The sequence below is a fragment of the Pholcus phalangioides genome, unplaced genomic scaffold, assembly GCF_987345545.1.
Source record: "Pholcus phalangioides strain wild (caught in Gottingen) unplaced genomic scaffold, Ppha-v1.0 ptg000028l_1, whole genome shotgun sequence".
In the NCBI taxonomy this organism is placed as follows: Eukaryota; Metazoa; Arthropoda; class Arachnida; order Araneae; family Pholcidae; genus Pholcus; species Pholcus phalangioides.
Window position 1 is genome coordinate 8,730,547 of NW_028301618.1, and position 15,018 is coordinate 8,745,564.

Sequence of the window (15,018 nt, forward strand, 5' to 3'; positions counted from 1 at the left end):
TTTAAACCCTGCAGAACTGATGTTAAAGCCAAAGCAAAAAAAAAACATAATTGGCTTTGATGCTAACTGGACTAACGTTGATTTTACAGCCTTTTGGACGCCATCAACAAACCTTCTACAGTTCATTTAAGGAATTTATGGACCAAGGTTTTGAAATTAAAAGCAAAAAAAAAAAATAAGTTCCTTATAGAAACTCAACATTAGCCTAGTGTGCCAGTGGGTTCTTTCAAGAACTGTGTGATGACTTGGCTTTCGACGTAGAGCTTGAGAAGAAGAAATGGAAAGTTTGAGTAATTTTTCATTACAAGTGTTATTGCATGATCGGCTTATACATTGGTTTTCAATTTACTGTAGTTTTGGTGGTCCTTAGGCGAGAGAGTCGTTTATACACGAGTGTACTACTACGTTCAAAAAGTTCCGAGACTTATTTTATTACGGAAAAATTAATACAGATAAAACCTGTTTATTTGGTGTTTCCTTTGAAGTAACTACCCTGTGCAATTATGCATTTTCACCATAGCTCATACAAAAATGTAAATGCAGATTGCAAGCCACCTTTTGCCACATCCTCCAGTGCCCTCTTCGCTGCTCTTCTTTGGGACTCGAGAATTGTTGTCCCTTGAGCAAATTCTTTATCCAAGAAAAAAAGTCACTTGGGGGGGGGGCGGCGGCAAGATCAAGGAGGGAATTAAAATAAGCAGATTGTAGAAATGATGTTTTTGACAGGTAATCTGACACCAGGAGGGACTCGTGAGTTGATACATTATCATGATGGAGCACCCACGACTTGGCCTTCTAAAGATCTGGTTGCTTGCATCTCACTGAATCATACAGATGGTTAAGGACTCACAGGTCCCTCCTGGTGTCAGATTACCTGTCAAAACATCACATTCTGATACTTTCGCAACCAACTTATTCCCCTGATCTTATTCCATGTGACATTTTCCTTTTTCCTCGGACCCAGGGCAACGATTCACAGGTTCCAAAGAAGTGCAATGACAAAGGCAGTTAAGAGAGACGTGTCAAAAAAAGGCTTGCAATCCTTACATATTTGTATGAACAATGGCGAAAATGTAAGGGAGTTACTTTGGAGGAAACAGCAAATAAACAGGTTCTGTTTGTATTCGTGCTTTCGTAACAAAATAAGTTTCACAACTTTTTGAACGTAGTAGTGTATGTACCCTTTAAAGTTATTTTTTCTTGTAACACTGGATGTGCTCTTACAAATAATCTTTCATGCGCCAGTCCTTTGTCTGGATTTCAAACTGGCTCTGGAATGTTTAAATCAGTGATCAAATTGTGAGTTTTTCCTCATACTCATTGCACATGATTTCCGACGTGTAACAAATATAGCTTTAATGTGAATTAATCAACATTTTTATACAAAATTTGGAGTCAGACAGGTATGGATCCAGGGCAATGTGTCTGGAGAGGCAACTTATTGTGTAGGTTCATTGGATCGTCCTGTATTTTACGGGACAGACCAATTATTTCCCATATTATTCAGTTCTTGTGAAGGGTGATTCCCCACTCCACTCTGTATCTGTGCCTAGATCCAGAAGTAAAATATAAAAGCACAATAGCTGATTACTATGTAATTTTGAAAAAAATGATCTTATAGCTTTTAATCGATCTGATTCCAGCTTTCGATTCATATGCCGCACATTATCAGCATTCGTGATGTCTCAGATCCCAGATAATGCAGACATTCGCCTGGAGCGGGACTCTCCTGGACACATGGTTCAACCTTCGTCGTCGGAATCGGAACCCTCTGTGGCGGCAGGAGGATCCAAAACTCCACCCGGGACCAAGAAACCGAAACCTTCGAAAGCGGCCATAAAAGCAGTAGATGAACTCCAGTATCTGGTGACGAAGAAACCTTATGCCGCACTAGTGGTTCACGTGCAGAAGACATTGAAATCAATTTACAACCCATCTAGTTGTCTCGGGGACTGTCGCCAGCTGTTGAAAGACTTGGCGCTTCAGGTCTTTCCGGACAAATCATATTTGTATCTTTTGAACTCTTGATTGAAACTGAATTAACAATGTATATATATATATATTACGTGTGTACCATAATTTAAAATTGTTTATTTTGTCAGTAAAAATTGCTTTATTTATTTCTTTTGAAATAATTCCCCATTTTTTTATAACTTTTAAGCACAGCTCTATCATTACCCACCACACACTATTTCTTATTCAAGCAATATTTCATCACCTTCCACTTGTGGTCTCTGTTAAAAGTTTTATCGTCAACTGTTATTCTTGGATCTCATAAAAGTTCTATGATCATCTACCTTTGTTAAAGTGAGGTTCCATTGTTACCTGCTACCAGGGGCAGCTTAAGTGAGGTTGCAAGGTAAGTGGGGGCAGCTTAGGCTTTAGTTTTTGGTAACACATGCTGGCACACTGTTTTGGTCACTCACGGGTTTGCGAACTCTAGATCACTCACATGCTTGCAAACACTAGGTCACTGTTTTTTGTAGCCCACATTCTTGCAAACTTCAGGTCACTCACATGCCTGCAAACTCCAGGTAATGTTTTTTGGTCACTCACAGGCTTGCAAACTCTAGGTAACTCTTTTTAGTCACTCACATGCTTGCAAACACTAGGTCACTTTTTTGTAACTTCACTTTTTTGTAACATGCTTGCAAACTTCAGGTCCATTATACTAATTTTTTTGACCACTCCTTTCTCGAACTTGCCGCCCTTGGCTATAGCCCGTAAGTCCCTCTATAAATATGGCTGTGCACATATCATGCTTTCGAGCCATACCTTGCCGATAAAGTTGTTGTGAAAAAACTTGAGGGAGATAAGAACTTTGGGATAGTAAATACCAGAAACAAGCATATACTCTATCACAAGGGGCCATTTTGATGCCCTCATCTAGTAATTTTTCAGGAAATGTCAAATGAAGGCAAATTAAGAATTCGGATTCTTGTCCGATCTCTGTGCACTAGAAACAGCTTTAAAAAAAAAAAAATTATTTTTTAAATAAAAGTCACCTCATTATATTTTCTCTTTAGAGGGAAGTGTCCGTAATGATGACTCATCAACAAGATCTGAAATTCGAATTCAGTTATCGTTCATAATTAAGAATGTTAAAACGATTCTAGATCACAAAAACAGAACAATCCTTTTAATAGTGGATGATGGTCACACATTCAGTTTAGTAAAGGTAAACTATTGTGTGGGCTTTTTCTCTCAGTAGCTTTACCAGGGTCTCCAGTGGTGAAGCACTGTCAGCCTCCTGTAAGTCTTCTTTAAGGGCGGCACACATGAGGCTTTACACCCGGGCAGCGGTTAAGCTCGAGCTGCCCCTCTTGGTCCTGTAAAAATTAAGCTCCATCCCGTAATTCTTGGCCCCTATTGAAGCAGTTTTATTATCACCTACTACATTCAGTACGTGGTAAAATAAAGTTCTATCATCGCCTGCTACCATAGGTATAAAGTTATTGGAAGTATGGAAGGGGACGACTCAAACCTAATGCAGTGAAACCTCTATAAAACGGAGCATCGAGACTGAAATTATGTGTTTTATAAAGGTGCGCACAAAAATAGTCGAGTATATTTGTAACATGTCCTGGATATAACATATTTTTCCCCAATTTTTGGCTGTTATTACATACCCTGCTTAACACATACATCGTGGATATTATATACGAAAAACGCTGCCCAATACAGCGGACGCTCATTTTTATGGACTTGTTAATTAGTTCATAAATGGGAGAGACGAAAAAAATGTAGGAAATGAGTTATTCATTCGCCTTTATTGACAATTTCCATATAATAACTTATTTTTGTTTGTGTCATCGCACCATTTTGGTAAGTATAAGCTTCTATAGAATTCATGTAGGATAACATTTCATGAGAATCTCGCTTCTCTGAAATATTTTCACGACAGTAGAACAAAAAACCCTGCCAACAATCGAAACCTCCTTCCTGGCACATTCTCACAAAACACCTGTATATTGGTGAACTCTATATACAGGGTGATTATAAAAAAACTATCCCGACATATGGGCCTCTAACTATCATACCATTCACAGAAACTGAATGAAATTTTGGCATAAGGTATTTTGATGTATGCGCTCAAGAATGATATGGAAAACAACAGTGTCACTCTAACAGTTACGGTTACAGTGAGAAAATTTCGAAAATATTAAATGGCAACACCAAGTTTTTTGTATTGGAATGTGATCTCCATTGTGAAAAACACTAAATAGCGTTCGAACGGCAACTGTAGCATGAAAATCACCGGCGGTAGATAGGCTAAAAGTGAGGACAACCAATAAGGACAGAGAAGCAGCATAAAATAAAGCATTTTATTGTGTTTTCCACATGACCTTGTGGAGGACTAATCGGATCTCAGCCGAAGAAACGGTGTGACGAATGAAACGAACATTAATGCTCTGGTGCATGGCAAAGTCCTTTTTACTTGCCTAGCTCCGGGGATTTTCATGCTACAGTTGCTGTTCGAACGCTATTTAGGGTTTTTCACAATGGAGATCACATTCCAATACAAAAAACTTGGTGTTGCCATCTGATATTTTCGAAATTTTCTCACTGTAACCGTAACTGTTAGAGTGACACTGTTGTTTTCCATATCATTCTTGAGCGCATACCTTATGCCAAAATTTCATTCAGTTTGTGTGAATGGTATGATAGTTAGGGGCCCATATGTCGAGATAGTTTTTCTATAATCACCCCGTATATATATATATATACAGGGTAGGGTGATCAGCGAATAAGCCCTTATTTCAAAATTAAATATCTCTACAACAAAGATCAATAGAATTATGCGGTAAACAGTACGTTTATTAGCAAAACTGTAAGAATGTTGCACAGAAATTTTGAAAATTTAGGTTTTTTTTTTTAATTTAAAAAAAAAAAAAAACACGAGATTTTGGGGTTCCGAATATCCTCATTTGTGTGAAGAGAAACCACTGCATTCGCCTGTGATATGCGCCATGCGTGCTGACAAATTGTTCCAAAATTGTAACGTTCAGTAGTAATCGTTTCTCGCATGAAGAAGGGGCCGATAATGCCTCTGGCGCATACCGCAGCCCATGCAGTAACTTTAGGCGAATGCAGTGGTTTCTCTTCACACAAATGAGGATATTCGGAACCCCAAAATCTCCAGTTTTGTTTTTTTTTAATTTAAAAAAAAACTAAATTTTCGAAATTTCTGTACAACATTCTTAGTTTTGCTAATAAACGTACTGTTTACCGCATAATTCTATTGATCTTTGTTGTAGAGATATTTAATTTTGAAATAGGGGCTTATTCGCTGATCACCCTGTATATATACTCAATCTTCCTCTATTTTCTCTTAAGACATGTAGAACGTCTGAATTGAAGTTTACTTTTAGTTACAACAAACTTAGAGGTGACTGGAGGAGAGGAATAAAATGACTGAAAAAATATGGGGGAATAAAAACAAGTTTGTAAAATATAAAGTTGATATGAGTTTCTAAAATCAGCAAATTTTAACATTTGTGGTGACAGCGTCCACCACTGGATGGTGCTGTCTGCTTAACAGGGAAAAGAACGCACCTGCACAATGGTGGAACTGGACTTGGATTTTGCCGCTCAAACGAGACAGTCACGCGGTTCACTTGTTCTTGTAGGGTTCTGTTTATTTGTGTTTAATTGTTTAATTATATCTTTGAATCGTAGAAGGAATTGTTTGTCGTCAACCGTCTTATGCCTTCTACGACACATTAGCTCTACACCATATTGTTCAGGACAGAGGACCAGTACGTAAAATTGAGCCTCGACTGTAATATGTTGAACTACCTTGTCATTACTACACACTACATCCGAACTGATATTGGCTTTTTGAAGAATTTTGCGTTTCTTTGCGACTCATTGCAATGGAGGACAATCTATGCATGTCACATTATTTTGTGGGATGAGAGAAGGGGAAAAATTCATTTCCTGGGTAAATCCTTTAGGAAAATTATTTTTCTCTGAAAGTAGATATTTTTCCATCACTGTCAAAATTCGAGGGATACAAGAAATTTCGGAGTCCAACAAGGTGGGGACTTTTCCCTCCTGATGACCATCACAAGAGAATACCGATTGAGAAGTCTGCAACACGCAATAAGAAAAAAAAAACATATTCCTTGAAATATCATTTTATATGTTACAAATAGCTACACACAGACATAAATAATGGTACAAACAATTGTTCGGCACAATCACTCATCTTCACCCACGATGTTTTTCGTGCGCTCGTTTATGTATGGCACAGTGCCAGGCTTGCTGTGTGCTCTGCGGTTTGCTTCCCTAAAAATAATAATAAGAAAATTGATGCGCATTAGTTAGGGTTGTCAACAGCATGTAATTGCATTAACTACGTTTTCATTAACGCTACTCACTTCCGTTTCCTGGACTCTGTCATCAGACGGTTTTCATTCCTGGCATTGTAGACGTGTTTTGGAACGTGCCTGTGTCTCGCGATGCTCTTTATTTGCGGGTGGTGCTGGAACTTCTTTTTCAGCGTCTGGTTGTAATTCCTGGCTGCTTTCTCTCGGTACGACAGCTATTCGGAGAGTGGGTAAAAAAAGAACACTGTACGTGAACATGTATTGTTTTTCAGGAACAAAATCATAAGACATCAAAGAAATTTATCAGGCTATCAAAATGGTAGCTAAAACTTACGACTCCAAGCTTTTCCGAAGCATTTACTTTCCACATTCGGATGCTCATTTCGTCCGAACCGGAGAGAATGTACTTATCATCCAATGTCCATTGGACAGACGTCAATCTCTGCATGCGCTTGGTATGATAGACTTCCCTGCAGGGAAAAAAGAAAAAATTATTATAGAATGACTTTTCCTGCAACGTTTCCCCCCTTCTCAGGTGCTGTGAAAAAAACGTGTAAATGATTACACAGAAAAGTTTCCTTCAAGGCAAAAACGATATAGAAAGTTGCGTTAAAAATTCTGTTTGAGGAATACGTTTCAAAAGATAATCAACATCTCTCTTCTAAACAGTGAGCATGGTGGAAACCTTATAGTCACAAAACTTGGCTCGTTTACCTGCTATGACCAGCTCTTACAGAGAATATCCTGAGGGTTTTGTCGTAGCTTCCAGAAGCGAATTCCTTGCCTGTCGGTGAGTAGTCCACATCAAGAACTGCAATACAAAGAAAAATAAGATAAGGCGGCTGAAATCAATCACTTGAATTGCAGCGATTCAACTGGTGCACATGCAATCATCTTAAAGCTAAGAAAATGAGAAAGTTCAGTTTTTGAAATTTTTTGTTGAAAATATAAACTGGCGAGGGAAATTACAAAAACTAAAACCGTTCTTTTCTACAGGTTATTATGACATCTAGAGCGACATTAATTTCCATGGGTACATCCATAGCGCACTGCTTTATCGCTTAAGCCGCTGCAGTTGCAAACAACAATTTGAACCGGCGTGATTCTAGCTGGGGGTGGTTATAGTGCACCACACGCAGGAGGGTTCGCTTGCATGATTGGCTGGCATCATGCAACTATCACGTGAGGATCCATTATGTACTTTGTTGACAACAGATAATATTTACCATAAAAAATTAAAAGTGAAAAAATGATGAACGTCCATGAAATTATTGAACTCGCCTTCAAGGCTCGATTTTGACTTCACGGGGCCCACGTGGAAATGGGATCCAGAAATTTTGACTCTGACATTTTACCCCCCAGAAATTTCTCCCCCTGAACATGGCCAAGTGAGTGACCATGTGAATAACCATATGATTTACCCTAGAATACTAACTAAAAAAAGCTGATAAAGTGCATGTTAACTGCCTTTACCTTTACGTCTCCAAGACGTAAAGTTAGTATTCTAGGGTTAACCAAGTGATCTATGAATCACCAAGTGAGTGACAGAGTGACTGACCATATGAGTGATCAAGCGAGTAACTATATGATTAACAGAGTGAGTGACAGAATAAATGCCCAAGTGAGTGACCGTTCGTGTATGTGAGCGACTGTATAGTTGAGTGAATGACCAAGTGATGATTATTAAAACATTATACACATTGTTCAAATTTTTGCAGGATATTCACTCACGAACTTGAGTATTCATATGGTCATTCTGCTTAAAGTGGGTAAAAGCAGTTTGAGCCAGAAAAAGCAGGTACGCGGGTGCAATATGGTCGCAGCGATGAGTTTTCACAATTTTTTTACCCTCCTCAGCCGCCACAATGAAGCAAGAAGCGGTTCACTATGGATGCACCCTAGGAAAGGGAAATATAGTGCGGTATCTCGAAAATCAAAAGGTATCTTGGGAAATATAACTTAGTATCTGGTAAATCTTAGCTGAGTGAAGGATATCTAAGGAACTATAGCATAGTACAAGGTTTTCGGAAGACTAGTTATATTTGGAGATGATGATTTAGGAAGAGAGTTCGTCTTCACGGGGATTTGAACCCTGGTCTCTCGTATGTCGGATGAGTGCTTTACCTCTAAGCTATGAAAGCAGAGAGAATATTCCCTCCTTGGGAGCGTGCATATGTTGATACCAGTCTTATCCACCAATACATGGTATTGGCTGTTAGTGCGTTCTCTACCTTTTCCTTTGTCAGAAGCCCCCTTCCACCCTGTCACTGCTCAGTGACACTTGCGATAACATAATTTTCACAAAGATACTGAGGGAAAGGAAAACTGTCAGTTTCATCGTTGTCGACTGCTTGAGGAAGCTAGCTTTTTCATGTAGCGCCATGTCAATATCATGGAGTATGTAATCAGGAGAAATTCACTTATTATGACAAGAAAAGTGAATACATTTAGGTCGTTAAAATTCTGCAAATTAGTAGCGGCAATAATAAACGTGCAGAGCAGAATCTGCAGAGAAATTGTTAACCAAAATGCGGAAATGAAGCGATGGAAAACAAAGGAAATCCCATCTTACCTGCGGATATGTGATTCTTGTGAACTTGGAGAGGTAATTTCAATTTCCGCATGTCAAAAGAATACAGGCTGTGGAAAAAGTAAAAAGAGTATTAGATACACCTCAAAACACATTAGAATCCATGATAAAGTCTAATCCGAAATGGCGATCCCGGCTAGGGATAGACAAACTTGATTCCCAGACAGAACCTTACTTATAATCCTCGCAAGCAACTGTGAACACGAATGCCTCCATAGGGTTCCAAGCAAGCGCATTGCACGGCATCGCCAAGACAACCTGAAATGTCGACAAGACACGGTGAATGCAAGATTTAACATCGATTAGATAGACACTAAAAATACAGACAGATGATTTTAAGATAAACAACAAAGGCAGCACCACTTACCTTCCTCAGAGGGCACGCTTCTCGAATGTCGTAAAGAATTATGCTTCTGTCCATGCACGTACTGCCAACGAGATTCACCTGCAACAAAACATCAGAATTTACAATAGAATAGTTATTATTGATTTCGATATGACGAATCACCACTCTAATAATTATCAGCACAAATAGGAAGAAAAAATCCAACAAACCTCCACTGGATTGAAGCGGACACATTTGACGGTGTCAACTCCCCATGTGAAAGATCGCAAGGGTTCTGACCTGGTATCCTCCCAGACGCAGACTTTCTCTCCGCTCGTGACGTGTAGGGGCTCGTTCCGATGATGTGTGATACTGCTCAACATAGTCTAAAAAAAAAAGGGAGAGGGAAAACCATCTATTAGTTATTCTAAATGAGAGAAGAGAAAAAGAAACCATTCAAAAACAGAAGATTTTTCATTTACAGTACGGTTCGCAACATGGTTTCGTTGCATGACCCCCGGATTTATTAACACATCCAACTGACATAAAATCTGCAGACAACAAAAGCAATTCACCAGAAATCGATTTCCCTCTCAACGGATCATTTACTTATGACTTAGATTTCATATCATACACAAAATTTGTATTGTTTACGATCAGGCTCTCAACTAAATCTAATAGATCATCGCAACAAATTAAAAAGCTTGTCCCTCTCACCAAGACTCCACAGGACTATGTCCCATCAAGACATCTTGTTTTTCGACAGATGCTCAGACACATCTAAGTCTATGAGAAAGTTCTAGGTTATTGATGAGATATTTTCCGGAAGAAAATTCCCAGAAGACATCACGAAAAACTATGAAGAGGCGAGAGTTCGATTATTAATCCATTGCCAGAAACCAAGATGATGTGACTGGGAGGAGGGGGGGGGGGAAGGAAATGTAAGTTTGTTTGGTAGTTCCATATTTTACTGGGCAAATTAATTAATTCACATTTGGCTTTTGGGGGGGGGGACAGCCCTACCCTTCTATCTGCGCCTGAGTGAAGGCAGGCATCTTCAGGTATGAATGAGCCAAGGCAGGTGTCTTCAGCTCCCGAGGCAATGAACCAAGACAGGCATCTTCAGCTGTGAATGAGCCGTGGCGGGCAGGCATCTTCAGCTTTGAATGGAGCAGAGGCAGGTGGATCCTGGGAGATGTGTCAGGGAAGCAACTTATTGTGTAGCATTCTGCTCAGGGGGCAGACAAATTTTCGCCATATTGTTCGGCTCTTAGGAGGGATGATCACCCCTTTCCCCCTGGATCTGTGCTTGCCAAGACCACATGATCAGTCGAACATCGTAAAGTCAGGATCACGGGAAACAGTCTCTCAACATGCGTGGCATCTTCAATACTTCAGATAAGATTGACCAAGTCAACAATCTCAAATGAACCTTGAATCGATTTGTCAAGATTGTAAAGACGCCCTAATCTGTTCAGAACAACTAGAGCCTGGGGCAGATTAGTTTTGTTCAAACCTGTTAATTATGAGATAACTTTCCCAGTTAAAGGCAAAATTATCAGAATAAAAACGTGAATCAATCACACGTCGGAAGACAAAGGTTAATGTGACAGTTAAATACGTCTAGAAATGTGCATCAAGGCTTGGTGGGAGAGGCTTTTATTAAGTACATTTACAACAAGCATAATGTCGGACCAAACAGGTCACCATACCAACCCATCTCACAGCAATTACTATGTCACTACCGACATTTTATTGAAATTTGCATATTAATTCACATTCAAAATATCAATGAAAAAAGTGTTCACAATTCAAAAATGGCAACACAGCAGATCGGTCTCGATCACCAAACGCTGCGGCTTGGACAAACAAAAGGTAAATATTACACATGACAGTTACGAAGGTTCGTTGCGCTAGATCTATTGATGTGTTGCAGGTTCACACAGCATCCTCTGTCACAACGTTTGGAAGACATAGCTATCATTAGAAATCGTACGTACCTTCGACAACACAGTGTGGATGGGTTCTCCCATAACAGGATCTTCGAGACTCCATTTCTTGATGGCCTGATCGTCTCCAACCTATTTGATAGTTTAAAAAAAAAAAGCACGTTAATCATATTGGAAAGTTCATTTTTCGACATTCTTAAAGAAAATCTTTCTCGGTGGAAATTAACTCACAGACAGGAAATAGCTGCCGTCAGGTGGTATACACATCCCTCTGACGATACCGTCATGAGCTTGGACACTATGCATGCATTTTCTCGAGATCAGGTTCCACATCCGGATCTGGAAAAAGAAGAAACAAATTAAATGCTTACGTAGTTATTTCAGCCGTTACCCAAAGGCTTACACCAAGAGGTGCTCAACCAGGGTTGGGGTTTTGGACAGGGCACACGGGATAAACTGTCTAAAACTGTCCAAAACCTTGCCAACCCTGTGCTCAACCTCTCGGGCAGTGCATGCCACTCCACTGATTTTAAAATGCATTGTGGGCATTAATTGAGTGATGCTGTGGGTCATAAGTGATCTTGAACTGTGCCACAGGCCACTTAAATACTCTGGAACTTAAGTGTTCAGGGGACTATGGTGTGATAATCTACAATTATGCAGCAGGCCACTTAAGAGATCCAGAACTGTGCCATGGGTCACTTATGTACGTGATCCGGAGCAGTCCTGCAGGCCACTGGGATCTGGGTGAGTGATCTGGGAGTGCACTGCTCGTCACTTGAATGATCAGTAATTGTGGTGCATGTCACTCAAGTGATCTGGGAATGAGCTGTGAACCACTTAAATTATCTTTGAATATGCCACGGGCCACTGAAGTAATGTGGAAATGTGCAACAGGCCACGTAAGTGATCTGGAAATACAAATAAAAATTAAAAAAAACGCTACAACAGGCAAAATGCCCAAACAGGTGGCTGTTATTAAGTTTTATAAAACTAGGATTAAGGTTACAGGCCACATATCAGATGACTCAGACGGCCACGTTTGGCCCGCAAGCAATAGGTAGGCCATGTAGACCGTGCTCTGAAACAAAGAAAATAATAATACAGGTCAGGAATTTTTAGTAAGCGAATGGTACCTACTTCGCCATCATAGGACCCAGAGAAGAGAGTCGACAGCGTCGACGGGTGCTTCATCATGCACTGTATGCCGTCTTTGTGTCCGTCCAATGACCACAGGAAAGGCTTGGCGAAGACTCTCTCCAGCTTGACTGCATTCAGGGCCCTCGTGTATTCCCTGGCCACCTCGAATGGATGCAACGAAGGGTCGTAATTCCTTTGAACTGCAACGGGGGAGAAAAAAAAAAAAGAAAAACCATTTTGAAAATGCAAAAAGTCAGGGCAACAGCAGTATAGGGGGGGGGCACCTTTCCTGTTGCCCTGGCCTATAGCCTACTAAGCCCCCTATAAACATGTCTCTGGTCAGGAATCAAACCTCGTTTTAAGGAACAGATGGCCCTGATCCGTGTGTCCACTTTGAATAGCGACTTATTCACCTTTGGATAAGGCACCTCTATTTAAAAGACGAAAATTCTGGTGTCCCCCTTATTAAGAGGCTGCACTGTACGCAGTTTAGTCGAAGGGTGAAAATGTGTCATGGGCGAATTCATTGATTTGAAAACATTTTGTTGGACACTTAAGAAATCTGGAACCGAGCCTCAGCTCGTTCTAGTGATCTGTAAATACGACACAGGTCATAAAAGTAATCTGGGAATCTGCAGCGAGTGTCACCTAAGTGATGTGCTGCGCCACAGGACACTTGAGTGATGTGAATTACACAGCGGGTCACTTAACCCTAGAATGGTACCTAAAAAAAAAATCTATGCTTATGATACCTATACAAAAACTATGTCTCCTAGACGTATAGGTACCATTCTCGGATTACGTAATCTGGAAATGTGCCATTTAATAAATTTTTTACAAAATTGAGATTGCGTGAGCTATAAATGTGTCGCAAAGGCCTAAGTGTTCTGTGGCGATCTGTAAACATGCTGTGGGTCACTTTATGATCTGGGAATGTGCCCCAAGTCATTTAAATGATCAGCAGATGTGCTATTGGCCGAGTGATCTGTAAATATGCCACAGGCAACTGAAGTCTGCATCGTAGGCTACTTAATCTGGAAATGTGCCGTATTTAAGGCTCAACTACACTGGGTGAGTTAACTATTTTCCGGTCGGTAAAGTAGATGGGGGAGTGGTCATAGTGACTGACGAGGACCCAGGTTCGAATCCCACCGTTGCCACAGTGAGTCTGTAGTTCCCAATTTTGAGGAGCGAATGTGAGTCGCTGACCTCCCCTTTAAAAAGTATCGCCAGAGAGACCAACAGGCCTACAAACAGTACAAATATTCAATCATTGCACCACAATCACTTCACTTCTCAAATATAGATGACAGCACAAAAAAAATCTGACACAACACTAGTTACGCATTCAGACCGCTGGATACACACACTCCCGGTGCAACTCACTAGGTAGTAAATTGCCCATGGAGTTGAGCTCGGTTTGCAAAAACAGAAAAAAAGCTGGCAAGCGAACCTGTTTAAACTACAATTACACAGGACTGTTGAAATCGCTCACTAGATGAGCGAGTGAATCGCTTTCTTAAACTTCCTTTTCTGCACATTGCCGTCTTTTGTTGTGAGCAAAAATAAAAGAGGAGGAAAAAGTAGCTGCACCCAAGAGATAACAAATACGCTGGCGAGTAGCGCAAAAAGTATCCGACTCTTCAACTTTAATGGCACTTGCAGAGCGAACGGCTAGTTCACTTGATAACGTTATTACACAGAGTGACTTTGGTAGCAACGAGTAAAACCACAACAACGTAGCTAGTGAACTCACCCCAATGTAATTGAGAATTTAGTTAATTTTTAGAAAATTATGTTTGACTCCGAGGGCCATGGTTTGAGCATGTGTGATTTAAGTCGATCTCAATAGGATTATGGGGCTCCCCCTGGACTGCTACAAGCCCATAAAAGTTGGTCACATCTCCCACAAGGAGGCTCTATTCTGTGGCTTTCAGAGATCACAATCGAAGTTTTTGAGACCATATTTATGATGGACCCCCCACATCCTCTAGAGCCCTGTCAGCCCCATCCTTATGGGGGCCATGCCCCGTATACACATATTAAGTTGGGTCATATAAACATTAGTATGAGTCCGGAGAAGCCTTCCACACTATGTTGATTTTACTAGGAGGTTATCTTGAGGGGACCCCTAACGCACCTAGGGTGGGTGCCCATGAGCTGTGCCCCCCATCCTAGTTAAAGTATCAACTATAGCGATACTCACTCTTGTGGATGTCATTTTTTGTTTCCCGGAGATAATCATCGGGATTCCTCGATAAAACTTTCACTCTCATGCTTTTATTTCAATGAAAAATTACAAAACATTAGATAAATATAAACAAGTGAGGAGCCACGTGGGGAAACAAAATCTCCAAAGAGGATGTGGTGAACCGATTGCGCTTTCGCTCCATATCTCTTTGTCTTACAAGGAATGACTTACATGCGTAAAGCCCTGTGTAATGCAGTTGAAGCTATCACCATTGACTTGCACTGAGCTATAAGTAAAGCTTACTTATAGCTCAGTGTTGACTTGTAGACACTGAGCCGGGTTTTCCTAGGAGCAGGTTCCTTCAGCACGCGCAGCGTAAAAATGCTGATTGGTCAAAAAAAACCTGAATTTCAGGTTTTTTCAAATTTCAGGTTTTTTCAAACCAATCAGCGTTTTCACACTGCGCAAAAGTTTCACTCCTAGGAATAGGT

General features: G+C 40.4%; 2 protein-coding genes across 2 annotated transcripts in view; one reads left to right on the top strand and one right to left on the bottom strand.

Moving 5' to 3' along the window:
• Epg5 (ectopic P-granules autophagy protein 5) overlaps positions 1–2,118 on the top strand; it is a 63,247-nt gene extending 61,129 nt beyond the window's left edge. Inside the window, exon 46 of the mRNA XM_089252310.1 lies at positions 1,644–2,118. Within this exon, the coding sequence (XP_089108436.1) occupies positions 1,644–2,028 (385 nt within the window). The 3' untranslated portion in view covers positions 2,029–2,118. The remainder of the gene's footprint in view (positions 1–1,643) is intronic.
• Positions 2,119–6,124: 4,006 nt separating this feature from the next.
• On the bottom strand, positions 6,125–14,855 carry LOC149067896 (DDB1- and CUL4-associated factor 13). Its single transcript, XM_089252213.1, has 12 exons — positions 14,543–14,855; positions 12,337–12,536; positions 11,428–11,535; positions 11,248–11,328; positions 9,478–9,633; positions 9,290–9,367; positions 9,098–9,180; positions 8,905–8,972; positions 7,047–7,143; positions 6,667–6,802; positions 6,384–6,547; positions 6,125–6,291 (listed from the first exon to the last, which is right to left on the bottom strand). The coding sequence occupies exons 1-12, from the start codon at positions 14,610–14,612 to the stop codon at positions 6,204–6,206; spliced, it is 1,329 nt and encodes a 442-aa protein (XP_089108339.1). The 5' UTR covers positions 14,613–14,855; the 3' UTR covers positions 6,125–6,203.
• Positions 14,856–15,018: the final 163 nt, after the last annotated feature.

Bases quoted from the DNA above. Each gene is read 5' to 3' on its own strand.
- LOC149067896 (XM_089252213.1), bottom strand. From the start codon at position 14,612: ATGAGAGTGAAAGTTTTATCGAGGAATCCCGATGATTATCTCCGGGAA. The intron at 9,368-9,477 runs GTTTGTTGGATT...GTTTTGTTGCAG, and splicing joins TCCGCTTCAATCCAGTGGAG to GTGAATCTCGTTGGCAGTAC. The intron at 8,973-9,097 runs GTAAGGTTCTGT...CTTTTTCCACAG, and splicing joins GTTGCTTGCGAGGATTATAA to CCTGTATTCTTTTGACATGC.